Source organism: Haliotis asinina, chromosome 4 (genome assembly GCF_037392515.1).
Source record: "Haliotis asinina isolate JCU_RB_2024 chromosome 4, JCU_Hal_asi_v2, whole genome shotgun sequence".
Classification (NCBI taxonomy): domain Eukaryota; kingdom Metazoa; phylum Mollusca; class Gastropoda; order Lepetellida; family Haliotidae; genus Haliotis; species Haliotis asinina.
The window spans coordinates 60,264,833-60,287,330 of NC_090283.1; the positions used below are offsets into that span (position 1 = coordinate 60,264,833).

Sequence of the window (22,498 nt, forward strand, 5' to 3'; positions counted from 1 at the left end):
TCGGGGACCATTAAAGTTCCTGAAGGAGAAGTGGCTAGATGAGAATACCGAAATCAATCTCCTTGATTACGTTTCAAACTTCTAAGAGAGGTTTACTAAGGCTTGTAGCATAGCTAAACAGAACGTGCAGGGTAGCCAAGACAGGATGAAAACCTGGTATGATACCAAAGCACAAAATAGAGTGTTTGCAGCAGGTGACAAGGTACTTAACCTGCTACCAATACCAGGACATCCGTTTAGTGCTAGGTTCTATGGCCCATATCTTGTGTGCAAGAAAGTGAGTGACACAGATTATGAAATAGAAACTCCAGATCAAAGGAAGTCCAAGAGAAGTTTGTCATATCAATGTGATAAAACCATACTTTGATAGGCATGCTGAAAATGTACCACAGACTGTGGGTGTTAACACAATAAACACAGTAGAAATAACTGAGAATGATACATTGGCTGGAGACTCTGGTACCAAAAGCAAAGAACCTGATTTGAAGCTTAGTAACTCAGATGTCTTAAACAATCTAGATGCTAAGTTATCACATTTGAATCGTGAACAGAAGATTGAACTGGAGGTATCAATTCATGAGTACTCACATTTATTTCCAGATGTACCCTCTAGGACAGACTGTATCTATCATGACATAGATGTAGGGGAGGCAATGCCTGTCAAGCAACATGCCTATCGCATGAATTCAATCAAATTAGCACAACTTAGAACAGAGATACACTACATGTTGGACAATAACATCATCAAACCCAGCAATAGTGCTTGGAGTTCACCATGTATCCTTGTACCTAAAGCTGGAGGTAGTGTTCGACTATGTAATAACTACAAACGAGTTAATGCTCTCTCCAAATCTGATTCCTATCCAAAGCCTAGGATTGATGATTGTATTGATAGGATGGGAACAGCTAAGTATGTGAGCAAATTTGATTTACTGAAGGGATACTGGCAGGTCCCGTTAACAGATAAGGGAAAACAAGTATCAGCATTGGTTACCCTAGAAGGCTTATATCAATATAATGTGATGCCTTATACTACCAATACATGCGGAAGTACACCACTAAATGGTGTCCAAGATTAGCGGCAAACCTTGATATGTGATTGAATTTATGCCATGCAAACACTCTCCATCTGACGTTTTTGCATGGTTCCGGTGCTGTATTCTTCATAATGAAGGTTTCGATGCTGTAGTTTAAACAGCTGATCGAACCTCATCTACAGTGGCATGGCGCGATCAGAGTTACGTGCCCTTGCTGAATTTCGAGGATGCTGATTATCAGACTGACCAAACTGAGGTCCTAGAATGGACTGTTGATTCTGGGTATGAAGCGGTGTACCTCACTTGCGAGCCGATCTACTTGCTGGGGACCAGTCTCTCTCAGTCTCTTGAGTATTTTAGGTTTATACGTTTTCGAGTTGGATTGCATTTCCTCAGTCCACTATAGAGTCCACGTATGTAACATATACTTGTGTTTCTCAGCACCACACAACCACAGCCACGTGAACAAACACGTATTCACAAATATGCAACACATGTGTGCAGACAAAAGAAACACTATACAAAATCTTCACAGTGTTTCTCATCGCCCAATGTTATACACAAATGAATTTCAGTACACACAAGGATGTGATCAAGTAAATAAATATAAGACACACAAATTGATAAAATGGATCCAATGATGGTGGTGCAGTTCCTTCTGCTCAATGGATCCAGAATAATATTTTATTAGCTAAAAAATGTACCAATTTTGAAATTTTGAAATTATGGATGCTGGTGTATTTATTCATTGACATACTGATAAAATATCAATCTTAAATACATCAATATCCCTAACTTTTCTTTCCAGTATATATTATGTGGCAAGGGGAAGAGCACTGTTTATTTGTGACATCAAGGTACACAACTCTACAGAGGTGTAAAAAATTGACAAGGGAAACCTTTTTCAGTATTTCATGTCGGACTGAATCTTCCGGACGGGAACATGGAAACCCCCAAAATAATAGAGGGAAGCCTTTAGATCTTGGGTTAGAATTGGACTCCAGCAACCTATAGTAGTTAAACAGTGGGGGATGGGGATGGGGGTCAAACTGATGCCAGCCATCGAGTTCCAATTGCTTACATATGTGCTCAGTCAGTGCTCATGATGACGTCATTCACTGGGCTGTGTCATCCGGAACATGTGGTTTGATTATTGGTATTGGTGTTGTGGTGTTCAGAAACGGTCAAAGGAAACTTACAGACACAGCACACTTGGCCAGGTGGACAAGTCAAAGATGATACAACTCCTGCTGGGTCGCAGTTTCCAGCACAGGTGATTCCGGGAAAGATGCAGGCTGAAACAGACAACGAATCATTAATACTTGCAATGGCAGGTCACTGTTGTTAGATTATACCTCATGAAATAGTGAGGGAGTGAGTTTAGTTTTACGTCGCACTCAGCAATATTCCAGCTATATGGCGGTGGTATAAATGATCGAGTCTGGACCAGACCATCCAGTGATCAACAGCATGAGCATCGATTTGCGCAAATGGGAATCGATGAAATGTGTCAACCAAGTCAGCGAGCCTGAAAACCCAATCCCGTTAGTAGCCTCTTTTGACAAGCATAGTCGCCGTTTATGACAAGCATGGGTTGCTCAAGGCCTATTCTAACCCGGACCTTCACGATTCTGTGAAATAATATTGCTGAAATTGTAATCGTGACACAGTGGTGAGTTTCACACAAGAAACACAGGAAGCACACGATGTTGGCTCAAAGAAGCATACGACGTGTTGGTTGCTTAACGTGGCACTCATTTTAGCTCTTAGTCAGACAATCCAGAGATAGACATCATCTGCGCAAATTGGCTTTGGAACGCAGCATGCAGCATCCCTCCCTCAGACTGACAAATACGTCGATTACAAGCATAATCATAATCATATGCTTACATTTCACCACTTTTTCATTACACTTACTTGATGCTGGAGTGGTAGTTGTTGTTGTGGTTGTAGTTGTTGTGGTTGTAGTTGTAGTGGGTATTGTGGTTGTAGTTGTTGTGGTTGTAGTCGTTGTAGGTAACACGCTGGACGCTGAAACAGCACATGACACGTCAATACAGCACTTTATCATTATTTTATTTATACACACACACACACACACACACATACACATACACATACACACACACACACACACACACACACATACACACACACACAGTGTGTACCCTGCTTACAAGCGAGGTGCATTACAATGCACCCAGTTGCCAATTTTAACTCAATCTTTACTTCGTGGTCATTCGTCTTTATCTTGCGTAACATTGACTCATGGATGATGTACGGATATTACCAATGTTTCACAAATTGCAAGTAGATGGAAGGGAGATAACTCTCAATCTTTTTTTCTCATGTCATCTGCAAAATCTCCTACAAGATTGGGCTCCCATTGCAAGAAATATATTTTGACAGAACGTTTAAATTTAGTCCGTGTCAATACTAGGAAGAGAAATTACACTGGGGTGACTTTACAAGAACAATACCTTTGGGAAAATACAACAAGATGTAAGATTCAAAATGGTTTGACTCACACAGGTTGGCTGAAGTGTACGATCTGATACCCATGCTTCAAACAGTTCGAAATTATCACTGAGGTGTAAGGTAAGATAAATACGTTGTTCCCTGGTCCCCAGAGGACCATGTGTTGATGTACACTCGATGTTTCTTTATGTTCTCCCCTTTTATGTTCTTCTGTTCGGGTTATATTGTTCCCTGTGCCCAAAGGGCAAGGGGAACATAAACACACATCGAAGGTACATCAACTCATGGGCCCCGATGGACCAGTGAACAACATATTTATCTTACCGAACAGTTCAATGTTAATTTTGATCTGTTTGAAACATAGGTATTGTATCGTACACTTCAGCCAGTCTGTGTGAATCAAACGATTCGAATCTCGTGTTTTACTGTTTTTCCCGCAGGTATTGTCTTAGTGAAGACGCCGCGGTGTAATTTCCCTTATAAAAGGGACATTTGAACGTTTTGTGTAAGTGCATTTATTTAAATGCCAGGCAAATACTTTCGTATCCATCGCTAGATTCTGCTAACCACACAAGGAAAACAGATCTAGAGTTATCTCCCTTCCATAGATTTGCATTTGCAAAACATCGGTTATTTCCGTGCATCATGTGTGATTCAATGTTATTCGAGATAAAGAAGTACTAACGCGAAGTACCGAAAGAGCTGCCGTTGGCAGCGGGTATGTTTCAATGTACCTCTCTTGTAAGTGGAGTACATTAAAAATAAAAGAGTGCTCAGTTAACCAGAGAGCGACATTTATGTCGTTGTGAGGTAAGATAAAATGGTCTAATTTGAATATGAAGTGTGAACTCATTGCAAGTCCACATCCTGAAGCAACAATTTATCAATGTGATTTAGGTTAGTATCTACCATTTATAACAAACCTTCAAGCAAATTTCTGATAACAGGCTTTTAAGTCATAATGCATCTAACCGTCAATCCTTCACTCCACCAAACGCTGCCTGAACACAATAAGTATAGGGTACAAATAACTTTACACTTAGTGTCAAAGACAATAGTTTGAACATTTTGGAAAATAACGATTGTATTCAATTTTCAAATCATTAAAGATGCTATAGTATACAGATCATGTTTGTCATGGAATCGGTTCAACCGGAAATGCAACTACAATATCCATGATCAAAAACTGTGAGTCAGAACTTAATGAAATCAATATCGGGCGTTCACAACTGCGATACAACGCCTCCTCATGGATTGGATGACGCGTCTGAACACAGCTTCTGGTATGTGTCGCCATATTCGTACCAGCATGGCACCAAGCTCCTGCAAGTTCTGTGGAGGGTTCCTTATTTGACGGAGCCGCCTGCCTAACACAGCCCAAGCATGCTCTATAGGGTTGAGGTCGGGAGATCTTGAGAGCCACTCCATGATATTGATGCCACCGTTCCTGAGGAAATTTGTTCTTAAATTGATCGTATGAGGTCTGGCGTTATCCTGTTGGAAAGTCAGACCTGGGTCATGAGCTGCCGTGAATGGCAAAACCTCTGGAACGAGCACATGATCCCTACATGCGGGCGCATTAAGGTTTCCCTGGATGACAATGAGTCTGGATCGAGCATGACCGTCGATAGCACCCCAAACCATAATGCTACCGCCCCCAAATCGATCCACTTCCTGTACGCAACACTGTGCATTGCGTTCTCCTCGTATTCTCCAAACTCCAACCCATCCATCAGCAAAGGTTAATGTGAACTTTGATTCGTCACTAAACACAACCCTATTCCAATCTCACTGGGTCCATCTCAGGCGCCATCGTGCCCACAGAAGACGATGGCGTCGATGGAAACGGGTTAGCATTGGTCCACGATATGGTCGCATGAAGACGAGCAGAGCGCAGGCGATTTCGAATGGTTTGGGCAGTCACTCGACCTCCAAATTATACATTCCCAGTGGATGTAGCTGCAACGAAACAATTACGCAAATGACGTAAGACAATCTGTCGGTCTTCTTCGTGTGACGTCACACATGGACCAGGTCGACCAGGACAGGGGTGGTCGGCTGTGGTGCCAGTTTGGTGGACACGTGTCTGGAGATTATGGATGGTCTGTCGACTGCATCCCATAACCCTCGCAACAACAGTGACGGGCGTTCCCGTATTCAGCATGCCCATGGTACCTTCACGCTGAATGTTTGACAGTCATGGCATAGCAAATTAACAAATAATTAACCATAAAACCGATGACAGTCTACCCTGCTACCGTGAGATCAACTACACGTGTATCAATAGGTCACGTGACTTGTGTCTCGTGGAAACGTGATTTTAGCGTGCAGTGCTCTTCCCTCGCTATTTGGGCCCGACCAGTGGAATGAATGTGTGACGTAATGCCCTTCACAATGCATTTAACCATATTCACAACAAGAAAAATTTTAAAACACCATTTGAAAAATAGTGAGTGTCAAGTTTTTAGTTTGCTGAGTTTATTATCCTCGTACACATTAGGAAAATCCTGGTTATACTTTGTGCTAACAATCACCTTACTTAAAGTCGCTACAACAATTACTGCTATGGTAAGTGATAACATATAAAATCAGACTTCACACTAACTGTCAATTGTTTCTATGAGTATTTTTAAATGTTGATAACACGTCATAAAACATTTGAACAAGTCATTCTCCTTATGATAAAGTACATTTACTTGCTGATTACTTATTATAACGTACCCTTGTGATCTGCATTACGGTCAGCGTACGTCAAATAGCATAATATGGAAACATTCATCTGTTTCAAACAATAAAATACCACCCGATATTGCTCGTTTTCAAAATATTATCCATTTCATTCTGTTCAAGGTGCTGATTTGAAAATATTCAGATTTTAGATCAAAACGAAGTGAGCTTTGTCAAGAATATTTTTCAAATGCAGGTGTATCTATAGTTTATATTTCTGCATTGTATTGGTCAACCCCAAGTAAATTAATTACAGCTGCCGTAATAGGCCTATGTGGTCTCAGTATTATGCAGAGTTCAGTATCTTTGATGCAGTGTCCACCGTAATGGGCGTGCATCGTCTCCGTATTACAGAGAGTTCAGTATCTTTGATGCAGTGTCCACGGTAATGGGCGTGTATGATCTCCGCATTGCGCAGAGTTCAGTATCTTTGATACACTGTCCACCGTAATGTTGATACACTGTCCGCCGTAATGGACGTGTATGGTCTCCGCATTACACACAGTTCAGTATCTTTGATGCCGAATCCACTGTACATCGTATTACAAGGAGTTCAGCTTCAGCTAAAGCTGGAGGTAGGAATCATTAAATTTTCACGAGCATGATATTTTGGTGAAAATTGCGACTGACTTAAGCTCACAAAAATATCATGACGTAATTTGCTGTACAGACAATTAATGCTGAAGGTATCCTTGCATTGAAGAAATCTGAAGTAATACAGGTAGCAAATATGTTCAGGTTGACATTGATCCTAGTGGATGAAAATACTTTACATGACAGCCTTGAACCTAAATCAGAAGTCAAGAGTGAAAAAAAATATTTTAATGGAGTTAGAGGTCCAGAAAGAGAAAGAGCAGACAGAAAGGGAATTGAGATCAAGACAGTTAGATATTCAGAAACTAGAACGCTTAGTTCAGCACATGGGAAATTCTTCAGCAGGAATGATGAGTTCAGGGCCAGTTTGTTTTTACTGTAAGAATAAGGGACATTTGTTAAGTACGTGTTGGAAATTGAAGAACAAATCTCAGAGTGAACAGCTGCCCCATGCCCTTGCCTCAGTGATATCACATCAAGTGAAGGTTGAAGATGTGCCAGTAGACAAGCTCGCCTTTGGAAAGGGTTATTCTCCTTTCATGTCTAAAGGAGTGGTGTCCTTAGTTAGTGATAGGTCAGTCTCAAAACCTGTAGATCTCTTGAGAGATACTGGAGCCCTCCAGACTCATATGCTAGAAGATGAGTTACCATTTTCTGAGACTACCTACACGGGAACCAGTGTCCTCATGCGGGGAATTGGTTGTTACATGAAGGCACCTCTTCGTGAAGTCCATTTGAAATCAGATTTGGTGACAGGATCATATTGCAGAAGATAAGGTTGTAGCTGATCTACCTAAGATGAGTGAGATACCGTGTGAAAAGCAGGAGATTAGAGAAGAGTTAAGTGTATACCCTTCTTGTGCAGTTACTAGGCCTATGATATAGTAGAAAGCAAAGTGCCAACGAAAGACTGACATTCCTAGATCCAGGGAAATTGATTTATCTCAGACTTTTATCAGTAAACTTGATGAAACTGAAGGAGTGACAACTTTCAGTCATAGTATTGGGGATGAAACTGATAAAGAGGACAGATTTGTTTCTAACGGAAATAGACCTACTGTTAAGTTCACTTTTTCTGAGGAACCAATTAGTGATGCTACCAGGGAGAAATTTATTGAAAAACAGAAGATGGATCCAGAACATAAGTTGCTTAGAAACAAAGCCGTTTCTGAGAAAGATAGTCACAGGTAGGCAGTGTGTTACTATGTTTTGCAGATGTTTTGATGAGGAAGTAGAGACCACCAGATAGTCCAGCAGATGCGGAAAGGAAAATGTTGCACCAGATTGTTATTCCACCAATGTATAGACATAAGATTCCCAGCTTTGGTCATGATTCTCTACTGGCAGGGCATTTAGGGGTTAACAAGACCTATCAAAAGATCTTAAAACATTCCTATTGGCCAGGAATTCAGAAAGATGTCAAACAATTCTGTAGAACATGTCACACCTGTCAAATGGTCGGTAAATCGAACCAGAAGATAGCAAAATATCCTTTGCAACCTATTCCAACACTTGAAGCAGGGTTATAATAGATTGTGTTGGACCCCTCCCTCGCACAGGGACAGGAAATGTCTATTTGTTGACAATAATGTGTGCATCTACACGCTTTCCCGAAGCTATTCCCTTGAGGAACGTTAGGACTCCTGTTGTTGTCAAGGCACTGATTAAGTTCTTCACTCTAGTAGGGTTGCCAAAGTCAATCTAGTCAGATCAGGGATCTAACTTCATGTCTGGGATATTTCAGCAGGATATGAATGAATTAGGTATCACTCAGTACAGTTCGAGTGCGTATCATCCTGAGTCGCAGGGTGCTCTTGAGCAGTTCCATCAAACTCTAAAGAATATGCTTAAGGCTTATTGTGAGGACAATCAGAAAGATTGGGACGAGGGGATTCCATATGTGTTGTTTGCAGCTAGGGAATCAGTGCAATCCCTAGGTTTCAGTCATTTTGAGTTAGTCTTTGGGCAGACAGTTCGGGGACCATTAAAGTTCCTGAAGGAGAAGTGGCTAGATGAGCATACCGAAATCAATCTCCTTGATTATGTTTCAAACTTCAAAGAGAGGTTTACTAAGGCTTGTAGCATTAGCTTGTAGAACATGCAGGGTAGCCAGGAAAGGATGAAAACCTGGTATGATACCAAAGCACAAAATAGAGTGTTTGCAGCAGGTGACAAGGTACTTAACCTGCTACCAATACCAGGACATCCGTTTAGTGCTAGGTTCTATGGCCCATATCTTGTGCGCAGGAAAGTGAGTGACACAGATTATGAAATAGAAACTCCAGATCAAAGGAAGTCCAAGAGAAGTTTGTCATATCAATATGATAAAACCATACTTTGATAGGCATGCTGAAAATGTACCACAGACTGTGGGTGTTAACACAATAAACACAGTAGAAATAACTGAGAATGATACATTGGCTGGAGACTCTGGTACCAAAAGCAAAGAACCTGATCTGAAGCTTAGTAACTCAGATGTCTTAAACAATCTAGATGCTAAGTTATCACATTTGAATCGTGAACAGAAGATAAAACTGGAGGTATTAATTCATGAGTACTCACATTTATTTCCAGATGTACCCTCTAGGACAGACTGTATCTATCATGACATAGATGTAGGGGAGGCAATGCCTGTCAAGCAACATGCCTATCGCATGAATCCAATCAAATTAGCACAACTTAGAACAGAGATACACTACATGTTGGACAATAACATCATCAAACCCAGCAATAGTGCTTGGAGTTCACCATGTATCCTTGTACCTAAAGCTGGAGGTAGTGTTCGACTATGTAATAACTACAAACGAGTTAATGCTCTCTCTAAATATGATTCCTATCCAATGCAAAGGATTGATGATTGTATTGATAGGATAGGAAAAGCTACGTATGTGAGCAAATTTGATTTACTGAAGGGATACTGGCAGATCCCGTTAAGAGACAGCGAAAACAAGTATCAGCATTGGTTACCCCAGAAGGCTTATATCAATATTATGTGATGCCTTTTGCTACCAATACATGCAAAAGTACTCCACTAAACGCTGTTCAAGATTAGCGGCAAACTTTGATATGTGATTGGATTTACGTGCAAACACTCTCCATCTGACGTTTTTGCATGGTTCCGGTGCTGTATTCTTCCTAATGAAGGTTTCAATGCTGAAGTTTAAACAGCTGATCGAACCTCATCTACAGTGGCATGGCGCGATCAGAGTTACATGCCCTTGCTGAATTTCCAGGATGCTGATTATCAGACTGACCAAACTGAAGTCCTATAAAATCTTCACAGAGCAGCATTTTCTGTGTTTCGCCCAATGTTACAAACAAATTAATTTCAGTACGCACAATTATGTGATCATGTAAATAACCATAAGACACACAAATGGATCAAAATGGATCCAATGATGGTGGTGCAGTTCCATCACTGGATCGAGAATAATATTTTATTTGCTAAAAAATGTATCAATTTGAAAATTTTGAAATTATCAATGCTGATGTATTTATTCATTGAGATACTGATAAAATATCAATCATAAATACACCAATATCCCTAACTTTTCTTTCTAGTATATATTATGTGGCAAGGGGAAGAGCAATGTTTATTTGTGACATCGAGGTACACAACTCTACAGAGGTCTGTAAAATTGACAAGGGAAACATTTTTCAGTATTTCATGTCGGACTGAATCTTCCGGACGGGAGCAAGGAAACCAAAAACATAATAGAGGGAAGCCTTTGGATCTTGGGTTAGAATTGGACTCCAGCAACCTGTAGTAGTTAAACAGTGGGGGATGGGGATGGGGGTCAAACTGATGCCAGCCATCGAGTTCCAATCGCTTACATATGTGCTCAGTCAGTGCTCATGATGACGTCATTCACTGGGCTGTGTCATCCGGAACATGTGGTTTGATTATTGGTATTGGTGTTGTGGTGTTCAGAAACGATCAAAGAAAACTTACAGACACAGCACACCTGGCCAGGTGGACAAGTCAAAGATGATACAACTCCTGCTGGGTCGCAGTTTCCAGCACAGGTGATTCCGGGAAAGATGCAGGCTGAAACAGACGACGAATCATTAATACTTGCAATGGCAGGTCACTGTTGTCAGAATATAGCTTATGAAATAGTGAGGGAGGGAGTTTTGTTTCACGCCGCACTCAGCAATATTCCAGCTATATGGCGGTGGTACAAATGATCGAGACAATCCAGTGACCAACAGCATGAGCATTGATTTGCGCAAATGGGAATCGATGACATGTGTCAACCAAGTCAGCAAGCCTGATAACCTGATCTTTTGACAAGCATAGTCGCCGTTTATGACAAGCATGGGTTGCTTAAGTCCTATTCTAATCCGGACCTTCACGATTCTGTGAAATAATACTGCTGAAAGTGTAATCGTGACACAGTGGTGAGTTTCACACAAGAAGCACAGGAAGAACACGATGTTGGCTCAAAGAAGCATACGACGTGTTGGTTGCTTAACGTGGCACTCATTTCAGCTCTTAGTCAGACAATCCAGAGATAGACATCATCTGCGCAAATTGGCTTTGGAACGCAGCATGCAGCATCCCTCCCTCAGACTGACAAATACGTCGATTACAAGCATAATCATAATCATATGCTTACATTTCACCACTTTTTCATTACACTTACTTGATGCTGGAGTGGTAGTTGTTGTTGTGGTTGTAGTTGTTGTCGTTGTAGTTGTAGTGGTTGTTGTGGTTGTAGTTGTTGTTGTTGTAGTTGTTGTAGGTAACACGCTGGACGCTGAAACAGCACATGACACGTCAATACAGCACTTCATCATTATTTTATTTATACACACACACATACACACACACACACACACACACACACACAGAGTGTACCCTGCTTACAAGCGAGGTGCATTACAATGCACCAAGTTGCCAATTTTAACTCAATCGGTACTTCGTGCTCATTCGTCTTTATCTTGCGTAACATTGACTCACGGATGATGTACGGATATTACCGATGTTTCGCAAATTGCAAGTAGGTGGAAGGGAGATAACTCTCAATCTTTTTTTCTCATGTCGTCTGCAAAATCTTCTACAAGACTGGCCTCCCATTGCAAGAAATATATTTTGACAGAACGTTTAAATTTAGTGCGTGTCAATACTAGGAAGAGAAATTACACTGGGGTGACTTTACAAAGACCTTTGGAAAAAATAACAGGATGCAAGATTCAAAATGGTTTGACTCACACAGGTTGTGTACAATCTGATACCCATGCTTCAAACAGGTCAAAGTTATCACTGAGGTGTAAGGTAAGATGAATACGTTGTTCCCTGGTCCCCAGAGGACCATGTGTTGATGTACACTCGATGTTTCTTTATCTTCTCCCCTTCTGTGTTCTTCTGTTCGGGTTATATTGTTCCCTGTGCCCGAAGGGCAAGGGGAACATAAACACACATCGAAGGTACATCAACTCAGGGTCCCGATGGACCAGTGAACAACGTATTTGTCTTACCGAACAGTTCAATGTTAATTTTGATCTGTTTGAAACATAGGTATTGCATCGTACACTTCAACCAATCTGTGTGAATCAAACGATTCGAATCTCGTGTCTTACTGTTTTTCCCGCAGGTATTGTCTTAGTGACGCCACGGTGTAATTTCCCTTATAAAAGGGACATTTGAACGTTTTATGAAAATGTATTTATTTATATCCGAGACAAATACTTTCATATCCATCGCTAGATTCTGCTAACCACACAAGAAAAACAGATCTAGAGTTCTCCCTTCCATAGATTTGCATTCGCAAAACATCGGTTATTTCCGTGCATCATGAGTGATTCAATGTTATTCGAGATAAAGAAGTTCTACCACGTAGTACCAAAAGAGCTGCTGTTGGCAGCGGGTATATTTCAATGTACCTCTCTTGTAAGTGGAGTACATTGAAAATAAAAGAGTGCTCAGTTAACCAGAGAGCGACATTTATGTCGATGTGAGGTAAGATTTGAATATGAAGTGTGAACTCATTGCAAGTCCACATCCTGAAGCAACAATTTATCAAATGTGATTTAGGTTAGTATCTACCACTTATAACAAACCTTCCTCCACAATTTCTGATAACAGGCTTATAAGTCATAATGCATCTCATTTTCTATCCTTCACTCCACCAAACGCTGCCTGAACACAATAAGTATAGAGTACAAATAACTTTACACTCGTTTCAACGTCAATAATGTGAACATTTTGGAAAATGGGTTTGAAATAACGATTGTATTCAATTTTCTTGTCATTAAAGATGCTATGGCATACAGATCATGTTTGTCATGGAATCGGTTCCACCGGAGACCTTGAGAGCCACTCCATGATATTGATTCCACCGTTCCTGAGGAAATTTGTTCTTAAATTGATCGTATGAGGTCTGGCGTTATTCTGTTGGAAAGTCAGACCTGGGTCATGAGCTCCCTTGAATGGCAAAACCTCTGAAACGAGCACCTGATCCCTATATGCTGCAGCATTAAGGGTTCCCTGGATGACAATGAGACGGGATCGAGCATGACCGTCGATAGCACCCCAAACCATAATGCTACCGCCCCCAAATCGATCCACTTCCTGTATGCAACACTGTGCATTGCGTTCTCCTCGTCTTCTCCAAACTCTAACCCTTCCATCAGCAAAGGTTAATGTGAACCTTGATTCGTCACTAAACACAACCCTATTCCAATCTCGCTGGGTCCACCTCAAGTGACATCGTACCCAGTCACTCGACCTCCAAACTGTACATTCCCAGTGGATGTGACAGCGACGAACCGATTACGCAAATGACGTAAGACAATCTGTCGGTCTTCTTCGTGTGTCGTCACACGTGGTCGACCAGGACGGGGGCGGTCACCTGTGGTGCCAGTTTGATGGACACGTGTCTGGAGATTATGGATGGTCTGTCGACTGCATCCCATAACCCTCGCAACAACAGTGACGGGCGTTCCCGTATTCAGCATGCCAATGGCACCTTCACGCTGAATATTTGACAGTCATGGCATAGCAAATTAACAAATAATTAACCATAAAACCGTGTTCTTTTCTGAGATGACAGTCTACCCTGCTACCGTGAGATCAACTACACGTGTATCAATAGGTCACGTGGCTTGTGTCACGTGGAAACGTGATTTTAGCGTGCAGTGCTCTCCCCTCGCTATATGGGCCCGACCAGTGGAATGAGTGTGTGACGTAATGCCCTTGACAATGCACATAACCATAATCACAACAAGAACTCTGTCAAGAAAAGTTTCAAAACACCATCTGAAAAATAGTGAGTGTCAAGTTTTTAGTTTGCTGAGTTTATTATCCTCGTGCACATTAGGAAAATCCTGGTTATACTTTGTGCTAGCAATCACCTTACTTAAAGTCGCTACAACAATTACTGCTATGGTAAGTGATAACATATACAATCAGATTTCACACTAACTGTCAATTGTTTCTATGAGTATTTTTAAATGTTGATAACACGTCATAAAACATTTGAACAAGTCATTCTCCTTAAAATATGATATATTTACTTGCTGATTACTTATCATAACGTACCCTTGTGATTTGCATTACGGTCAGCGTATGTCAAATAGCATAATATGGAAACATTCATCAGTTTCAAACAATAAAATACCACCCGATATTGCTCTTTTTCAAAATACTATGCATTTCATTCTGTTCAAGGTGCTGATCTGAAAATATTCAGATTTTAGATCAAAACGAAGTGAGCTTTGCCAAGAATATTTTTCAAATGCAGGTGTATCTATACTTTATATTTCGGCATTTTATCGGTCGGTAGCTCAAGTAAATTAATTACAGCTCCCGTAATGGGTGTGTATGGTCTCCATATTGCGCAGAGTTCAGTATCTTTGATGCCGAACCCACCGTAATGGGCGTGAATGGTATCCGTATTGTGCAGAGTTCAGTATCTTTGATGCAGTGTCCACAGTAATGGGTGTGTATGGTCTCCGTATTGCGCAGAGTTCAGTACCTTTGATGCAGTGTCCACCGTTCTTGGCCTGTATGGTCTCCACACAGTTAGAAACCAGAGCACATCGCCCGCCTCGCATCTCTTGCCACCCGTCACCATACCGTACCCCTTCGGGGTAGCCATCAGGTTGAACTGTTGCCACGCCCTTTTTCTATCGTCCTTTGTCCCGTGAAAATTAATGTCTTGTGATCCATCATCTAGTCTGTCGTACAGACCCTGAAGTATACATATCCAAGAAAGCCCACGCAAGTCTAGAAAATGTGGCAAGTCTAGATTTAGCTTCAGAGTCTGTACCAATCTGCTGAATCCACAGCCAGTATATGGCTAGTAATTAATTATCAGTTGATCTCTATCTGTCACTGGTGTTTAGTATAAATTCATGGGGAGGCTCCCCGACAGCTCCCCCATGGCCCCACCCTTGGCTAAGACCTCCTGCCCTGTCCTCTCACCACCAGGCAACATGTGTCGGGTTTTATCCAAGATTCCTGATCTTTCTTCCTGGAAAACTAACTTCCTGAGCGAGTCCCTCGACTCACAATGTCTTCGATAGACTAACAACTACTCTCTGAAATGAACATATTTTACTGGGAAAAGGTCATAGTAAAAGAAATAAGGATAGCATAATAAAATGGAGACTGAGACTTTCTTCACTTTCAGAAGCTACGGGAATCTAGACTTGCCACATTTTCTAGACTTGCATGGGCGTTCTTGGATATATTTGCTTCAGGATCTGTACAACATCGCATATCATTGATCAGTTGTTTTGTGACTTCAGTTCCACAGGACTGGTACAAATAGATGGCAGTCTTTTCAAGGGGTTTTACAAGACGGCACAAAGTATTGTCCATATGAGTGACCTGATGTGAACATTTTCTACACACTGTGTGTGTTGAACATTTCCTGTTAGCTGTTACTAAAACATTTCAATCAAAGACATGGTTCTGTCTTACTACATCCAATATACATTTTTCTCCTGTTCCATGTGATTTCAATCAAACTGCCGTATATAATGCAGACATAATATTTTGATTTGACAGAAAAATTATATTTGATATCTTTGTTGGAGTTTTGGATACATCCAGATTTCCAGCCATAGCATTAGTCTCAAGAGATGCTAACCCTGAGCTATGTGGTTGCGACACTTGATACTTCCCATGAACTGCCCACACCACACTGAGAGGGAGTAGGGGTCGGGCTGGGTAGGGTGATGTTGGGGGCAATAAAAGGTCCTCTCACATACACCTTCAGTGGCGTGTCAGTAATGGGTGATAAGAATATTTGCAGGTGTTGAGAAATTCCAAGAAATTATCGCTCTGCAGATATCGCTCTGAAAATGAAGAAAGTCTCAGGGCTCCACTTCATTATATTATTTGTTTTCACTATGAACGTTTTTTCAGTAAAATATGTTCATTTCAGAGACTAGCTGTTAGTCTATACTGAAGGAACAATCCACTAGGTCTTGCCGTCTGAGCTGTGCACAGCATCATGAGGTGCAATATCTGAGAGTCACAATGAGACCACTGGGACCAACAGAACCAAACCTTTCTCCCTCAACTCATCTAGGTTTAGTGTTCTTTGATTGTCCGGCTACCTTAAGTACCCTGCGGTAAATTTCTGTACATGAATAACTTCAGATTTCTTGCGAACCGTCATAATTTCGGATGATATTAGCACGTCACTAAACCTCCAGAAACCCATGCTCTCACCAAATATTCTCAATGCCCAGTGCTTCACAGAGGCACGCGACTAGCGCTGTGGTGTATCTTAACTGAGATGCTGGCCTGTCTGATGCATCAGTTAACTGACAAATAAACTAAAACTGATGGGAAATCATGCTCCAACTTCGGAACAGGAGATCAGAATCATCACCATTGCTTGACGAAAGTGACGTTGAGTATCCATACAGCTTGGTTTTCCTTCATCACTTGCTTGATAAAGGTGAAGTTGACTCTCCACCTGACGTTTTTACCTGGTTCCGGTGCCCTAATCTTCATAATGAAGGTTTCGATACTGCAGTTTAAACGGCTGATCGAACCTCGTCTACAGCAGCATGGCGCGGTCAGAGTTACGTGCCCTTGCTGAATTTCGAGGATGCTGAGTATCCGACTGACCATATTGAGGTCCTAGAATCGACTGTCTTTTTTGGGGGGTACGAAGTGGTTTACCTCACTTGCGAGCCGATCTACCTGATGGGGACTAATTGTGGCTTAATTTGTGTTTTCATTATGACCAGCGTGATCAACGTTCCACTGAGTATTTTAGGTTTATAAGTTTTCGAGTTGGGTTGCAATTCCTCAGTCCCCTATGGAGTCAAACGCACTGTAGCGTATACTTGTGTTTCTCAAGAAGAGACAACCACAGCCATGTGAGTAAACAAATATTCACAAATATGCAACATCTGTGTGCAAACAAAAGAAACACTATACAAAGTCTTCACAGAACAGCATTTTCTGTGTTTCTCATCGCTCAATGTTATACACAAATGAATTACAGTACACACAAGATTATGATAAAGTAAATAACCATAAAACACACAAATGGATCAAAATGGATCCAATGATGGTGGTGCAGTTCCTTCTGCTCACTGGATCCAGAATAATATCTTATTAGCTAAAAACGTATCAACAAACACCATCTACATTCACATATATGTAATATTTTCAGTCTCATTTCCATCCCTTTGTGTCCCATAAACATTAAAACAAATAAAGACGTTTTAACTCTTAGTAAGAGTCATACAAACTCAGTTATGTAGATTATGTTTTACTACGGATTCAATATTTTAACTACCGGAGATGAGATCAACCTTTGATATTATACTGGACAAAAATAGTTAGGGATATTTCAACATTCTTTAAATTATGAATACTAATGTATGTATTCATTGACATACTGATAAAATATCAGCATAAACATACCAATATCCCTAACATTTTTTGTCCAGCATATATTATGTGGCAAGGGGAGGCACACTGCTTATTTGTGACATCAAGGTACACAACTCCACAGAGGTGTGAAAAATTGACAAAGGAAGCCTTTTTCAATATTTCATAATGGACTGAAATCCGGACGTAAGCTAGGAAACCAAAAAAAATAATAGAAGGAAGTCTTTAAATTCTGGGTTAGAATTGGACTCCAGCAACCTATAGTAGTTAAACAGTGGGGGATGGAGGCGGAGGTCAAACTGATGAGAGCAATCGAGTTTCAGTTGCTTACATATATGTTCAGTCAGTGCTCATGATGACGTCATTCACTGGGCTGTGTCATCCGGAACATATGGTTTGATTATTGGTATTGGTGTTGTGGTGTTCAGAAACGATCAAAGAAAACTTACAGACACAGCACACCTGGCCAGTTGGACAAGTCAAAGATGATACAACTCCTGCTGGGTCGCAGTTTTCAGCACAGGTGATTCCGGGAAAGGTGCAGGCTGAAACAGACAACGAATCATTAATACATGCAATGGCGGATCACCGTTGTCAGATTATACCTTATGAAATAGTGAGGTAGTGAGTGAGTTTAGTTTTACGCCGCACTCAACAATATTCCAGCTATATGGCGGCGGTCTGTAAATAATCGAGTCTGGACCAGACAATCCAATGATCAACAGCATGAGCATTGATTTGCGCAATTGGGAATCGATGACATGTGTCAACCAAGTCAGTGAGCCTGACCACCCGATCCCGTTAGTCGCCTCTTTCGACATGCATAGTCACCTTTTATGACAAGCATCGGTTGCTCAAGGCCTATTCTAACCCTGATTTTCACGGGTCTGTGAAATAATACTGGTGAAATTGTCTTCTTGACTATACAGCAAAAATAAATAAATAAAAACAGTACTTCACCTGAGACTACAGATTCAATAAAAGCCAAAAGTATTAAAATATCCATTCATTCACAAATGGTTCATGATTACCTTATACATGGTACCGGGAATGTGTGAAGTTTAGTCAAACACTGTATACTTTCTTTTGAGCACTAGTTTATACTTCATTTCTGATTTCATCGTACATAATGACTAAACTTTCAAATTAGGGATTTTTATAACGGTCTTACAAGAAAAGGGATGTTCATAGCAGCGGTCTATAAATAACAGAGTCTGGACCAGACACTCTGGTGATCAACAGCATGAGCATCGATCTACGCAATTGGGATACGATGGTGTGTGTCAACCACGTAAGCGAACCTGACCATCCGATCCCGTCAATCGTCTCTTACGACAATGGGTTACCGAAGACCATCTCTAACCAGGATCTTTCACGGATGCCAAATGACAATGTACTGCAATAACTATCATCTACCTGCCACGTTCTCACTTCAAAAGAATGCGCCCTTGGCAAATGCAGTAAGCAAACACAACGGTTTTACATTACCTTGGCCATCTACTCCTGTGAGAAACAGCATTAGAAGAAGACAACATGTTTGGGCAACTGCCATTTCGAGTTTCGGCAATCATCCGCTCTTGAACAAAACCAGATATCGTCTGCTAAGAATCTTTGTTATCGACAATACTTAAACAAAGAACATAAATAATTCACCCCGGGCGCCATGCTATCATAATCGTGCCTCATGGCAAACAGGTCGTTTATCTTTCGTGTCACTTCATATTTTGAGTATGCATAATGTATTCCAGTATTATCTTTTTGCTAGGATGCCTTTTATGAAAATCAAAATTCCTTATTCCTTCTTCTTGGTATATGACTTTTTTGACTGAATTTCTTTCAATTTTACGTAATGATCACACAAGATTAAATGGCGTTATCTTGTAATATCAACCATGCGTTGTAACCATTAGAATTCACACTCAACCCCGGGAAACTAACATCCTCCACTTTCACCTCTAAAAACGAACCTGCAAGTCTTCAGTTCTCTAGCTCCATGATGGCGGTATTTAAATATTCTTAACGGGCGTAGACAGTCAGTCCACTGATTGGTATCGTCAACAATGTCCCGTCGGGGCGAGATGCTGTGAAGCACAATCGCTTGGCCTGGTACGTTTAGTTTCCATGAACGACATAAAATAAGGACTCGCCCAATCCTGAATCATCACTTGCACAACAATGAAGAACTGTGGACAAGGCTACCAGGGTACGTTTCTAGGGCTAAGTCATTTATCACAGTGTTATTCCTGGTTACGAGATTTGTAATAGCGTGTTCATCCGGAAAATCTTAAATGTGAGTGGAAATGCTTTAGCATGTGATCAGCAGTCACAGAATTGTCTCAATGGAGAAGAATAAAGGTGAGGTGACCTAAGGTATAACGTGACGGCATGCCTCCCTGTTTTGTGTGGCTGCTTATACTAGTCCAGGCGTAAGCTGTATCTTCGTGAAGAAGAAGAAGGAGAAGAAGAAGAAGAAGAAGAAGAAGAAGAAGAAGGAGAAGAAGGAGAAGAAGAAGAAGAAGGAGAAGAAGGAGAAGGAGAAGAAGAAGGAGAAGGAGAAGAAGAAGAAGAAGAAGAAGAAGAAGGAGAAGAAGGAGAAGAAGAAGGAGAAGGAGAAGAAGAAGAAGGAGAAGAAGAAGGAGAAGAAGGAGAAGGAGAAGAAGAAGGAGAAGGAGAAGAAGAAGAAGAAGAAGAAGTAAATTAGTAAATTCCGTGTCACATACTTTAGTAATGGCTCACTGAGATGCCTCAGTTAAGCTTGATTACCCTACTTACAGCCGACCTGTCCTCGCTGTAGCTGTTAATGCCAAGGGGGAGACAAGGACCAATAAGTGTCATATTTTAACGACTTTTCTTATGACGTGGCCGGGGATCGAAACCAAACCAGTAAGTAGTAAATAAGAGTGAGTTTCGTCTTACACTGCATTCACAAAGCATTTAGCAATATTTCAGTATATGGCGATACTCTTTAAATAATTCGAGGCTCCACCAGACAATCCAGTGATGAGCAGTATGAACATCGATCTATGCAAATGGGAACCTATTTCACGTGTCAATCAAGTCACCGAGGAGGACCAATCGATCCCTTTAGTCGCATATTACAAGCATAGTCGCCTTTTGAATAGCCTAAGATAACAAAATAAGTAGGATCACCATGACAATTAGTGAATGTTAGTTAATTAGGTAGAAGCCAAGGTGCTTGGGGGGTTCATCAGTGGGAAACCAGTGGTGAGGAATGTGAGTATACGGGGTGATGAGAAACCAGAGTGGGTTGAGTGGATAACTATTTACATCAAGCAACATTTCAGCAAGCTGAGGCTAAAAATCTGACTCATCACCCGAATGGTGTATAATATAAATGTGTACTAGCGCTGTTGTTTGAAGAGTCTGACAGAAAAGGTTTCACTCCTGCAAACAATTCTTCTAGCGTGAGCATTGAACACATTCCACAGGAACATTCTTTAGCACAGATGTCAACAACTACAGTTCGTTTGATTCCATTTGAGACCGATGAATTGCTCACTACAGTCCGTTTGATTCCATTTGAGACCAATGAATTGCTCACTAACGATCACACGACGCTAACTCAATTATTTGCAAAGTATTTAACTTTTTTAAAAAACGAAGGTGAAAAGGGTAGTCCTCAATATGTTTTGGCTAAGTATCGTTTAAGACGGAAGGGAAGTTAAAAACTATCTTGAAAAACTGTACCGATTCAGCCTGCACGGTCACAACTGAGGGGACCGTCTCAAAACCCACACGATGTGAGAAAGTCGATTCATTTCAACAACAGTTCGATAGAAACGCCATTAAATCTCTATATAAACAAAATACCTTTGTCTCTCTGCGTATTCTGAAAAAGCATATGGAGACAAATCATTCTTTGGTAATTTCAAGTATCAGTTATGGAAGTTGGGTCACAAATTTGGTTTCCGTTACAAAAAAATAGCTTCAGAAAATAGACGTGCACTGTGTGAGAGGTCTAATATTGTTCGACTAAGAAACCAGTACTTACGCACAGTTCGAAAGAAACGTACAGAGGGTTATGATCCTGTATATTTGGACGAAACATGGGTAAATGCTTCCCATACCACAGGGACACAATGGTTCTTCAGAGTCCTTTGCCAGAAAATTACCATTGGGCAAGGGAGAGCGACTGATTGTGCTCCATGCTGGTTACAACAGTCGGGGAATCCTACCTGGCTGCTCCCTAGTCTTCAAGGCAAAATCTAACGACAGCCGAGACTATCATACCGAAATGAACGGGATGGTTTTCTTAGAATGGGTACAAAATCAATTGGTTCCAGCACTGCCCCCCAAACGTCTGACTGTCATGGATAACGCTCCATATCATGGCGTTCAAGTACATAATACAAAGGCCCCAACATCTAACAGTAAGAAGCGTGGCATGATAGCGTTTGCAAAACAAGGCAATATCGTATCCAGACAAAAAAACAACCATACCTGTTCTGTATGACATCATAAAGTCAAATAAAACCACACCTGTCTTTAAGGTTGATGAGTACCCTACAGAACATTGTCATTCAGTTTTGCGATTGCTACCCTATTATTGCGATTTAAACCCAATGAAACTCATTTGGGGTGTCATGAAATCAGATGTTGGCAGGCAACATGTAACATTCAAACTTCGGGATGTACAGACGATTGTTCAACAGTCAATAGACACCATCAGACAGGAAACATGGCAAAAGTGCGTTGAGAAAGTTGAGAATGAAATAGAAAGACATTATTGGGAACAAAGTGGACTGGACCATGCCACCATCAAGCCAGCCGTCATAAG

General features: G+C 41.0%; 1 protein-coding gene across 1 annotated transcript in view; it reads right to left on the minus strand.

Annotated features, from left to right (window-relative positions):
- Positions 1 to 19,275, minus strand: part of LOC137281065 (mucin-2-like) — a 61,577-nt gene extending 42,302 nt beyond the window's left edge. The window contains exons 1-6 of the mRNA XM_067812209.1: positions 19,189 to 19,275; positions 18,150 to 18,245; positions 11,483 to 11,596; positions 10,789 to 10,884; positions 2,955 to 3,068; positions 2,237 to 2,332 (exon numbers count right to left, since the gene is read on the minus strand). Of these exons, the coding sequence (XP_067668310.1) occupies positions 2,237 to 2,332; positions 2,955 to 3,068; positions 10,789 to 10,884; positions 11,483 to 11,596; positions 18,150 to 18,245; positions 19,189 to 19,252 (580 nt within the window). The 5' untranslated portion in view covers positions 19,253 to 19,275. The remainder of the gene's footprint in view (positions 1 to 2,236; positions 2,333 to 2,954; positions 3,069 to 10,788; positions 10,885 to 11,482; positions 11,597 to 18,149; positions 18,246 to 19,188) is intronic.
- Between the last annotated feature and the right edge of the window lie 3,223 nt (positions 19,276 to 22,498).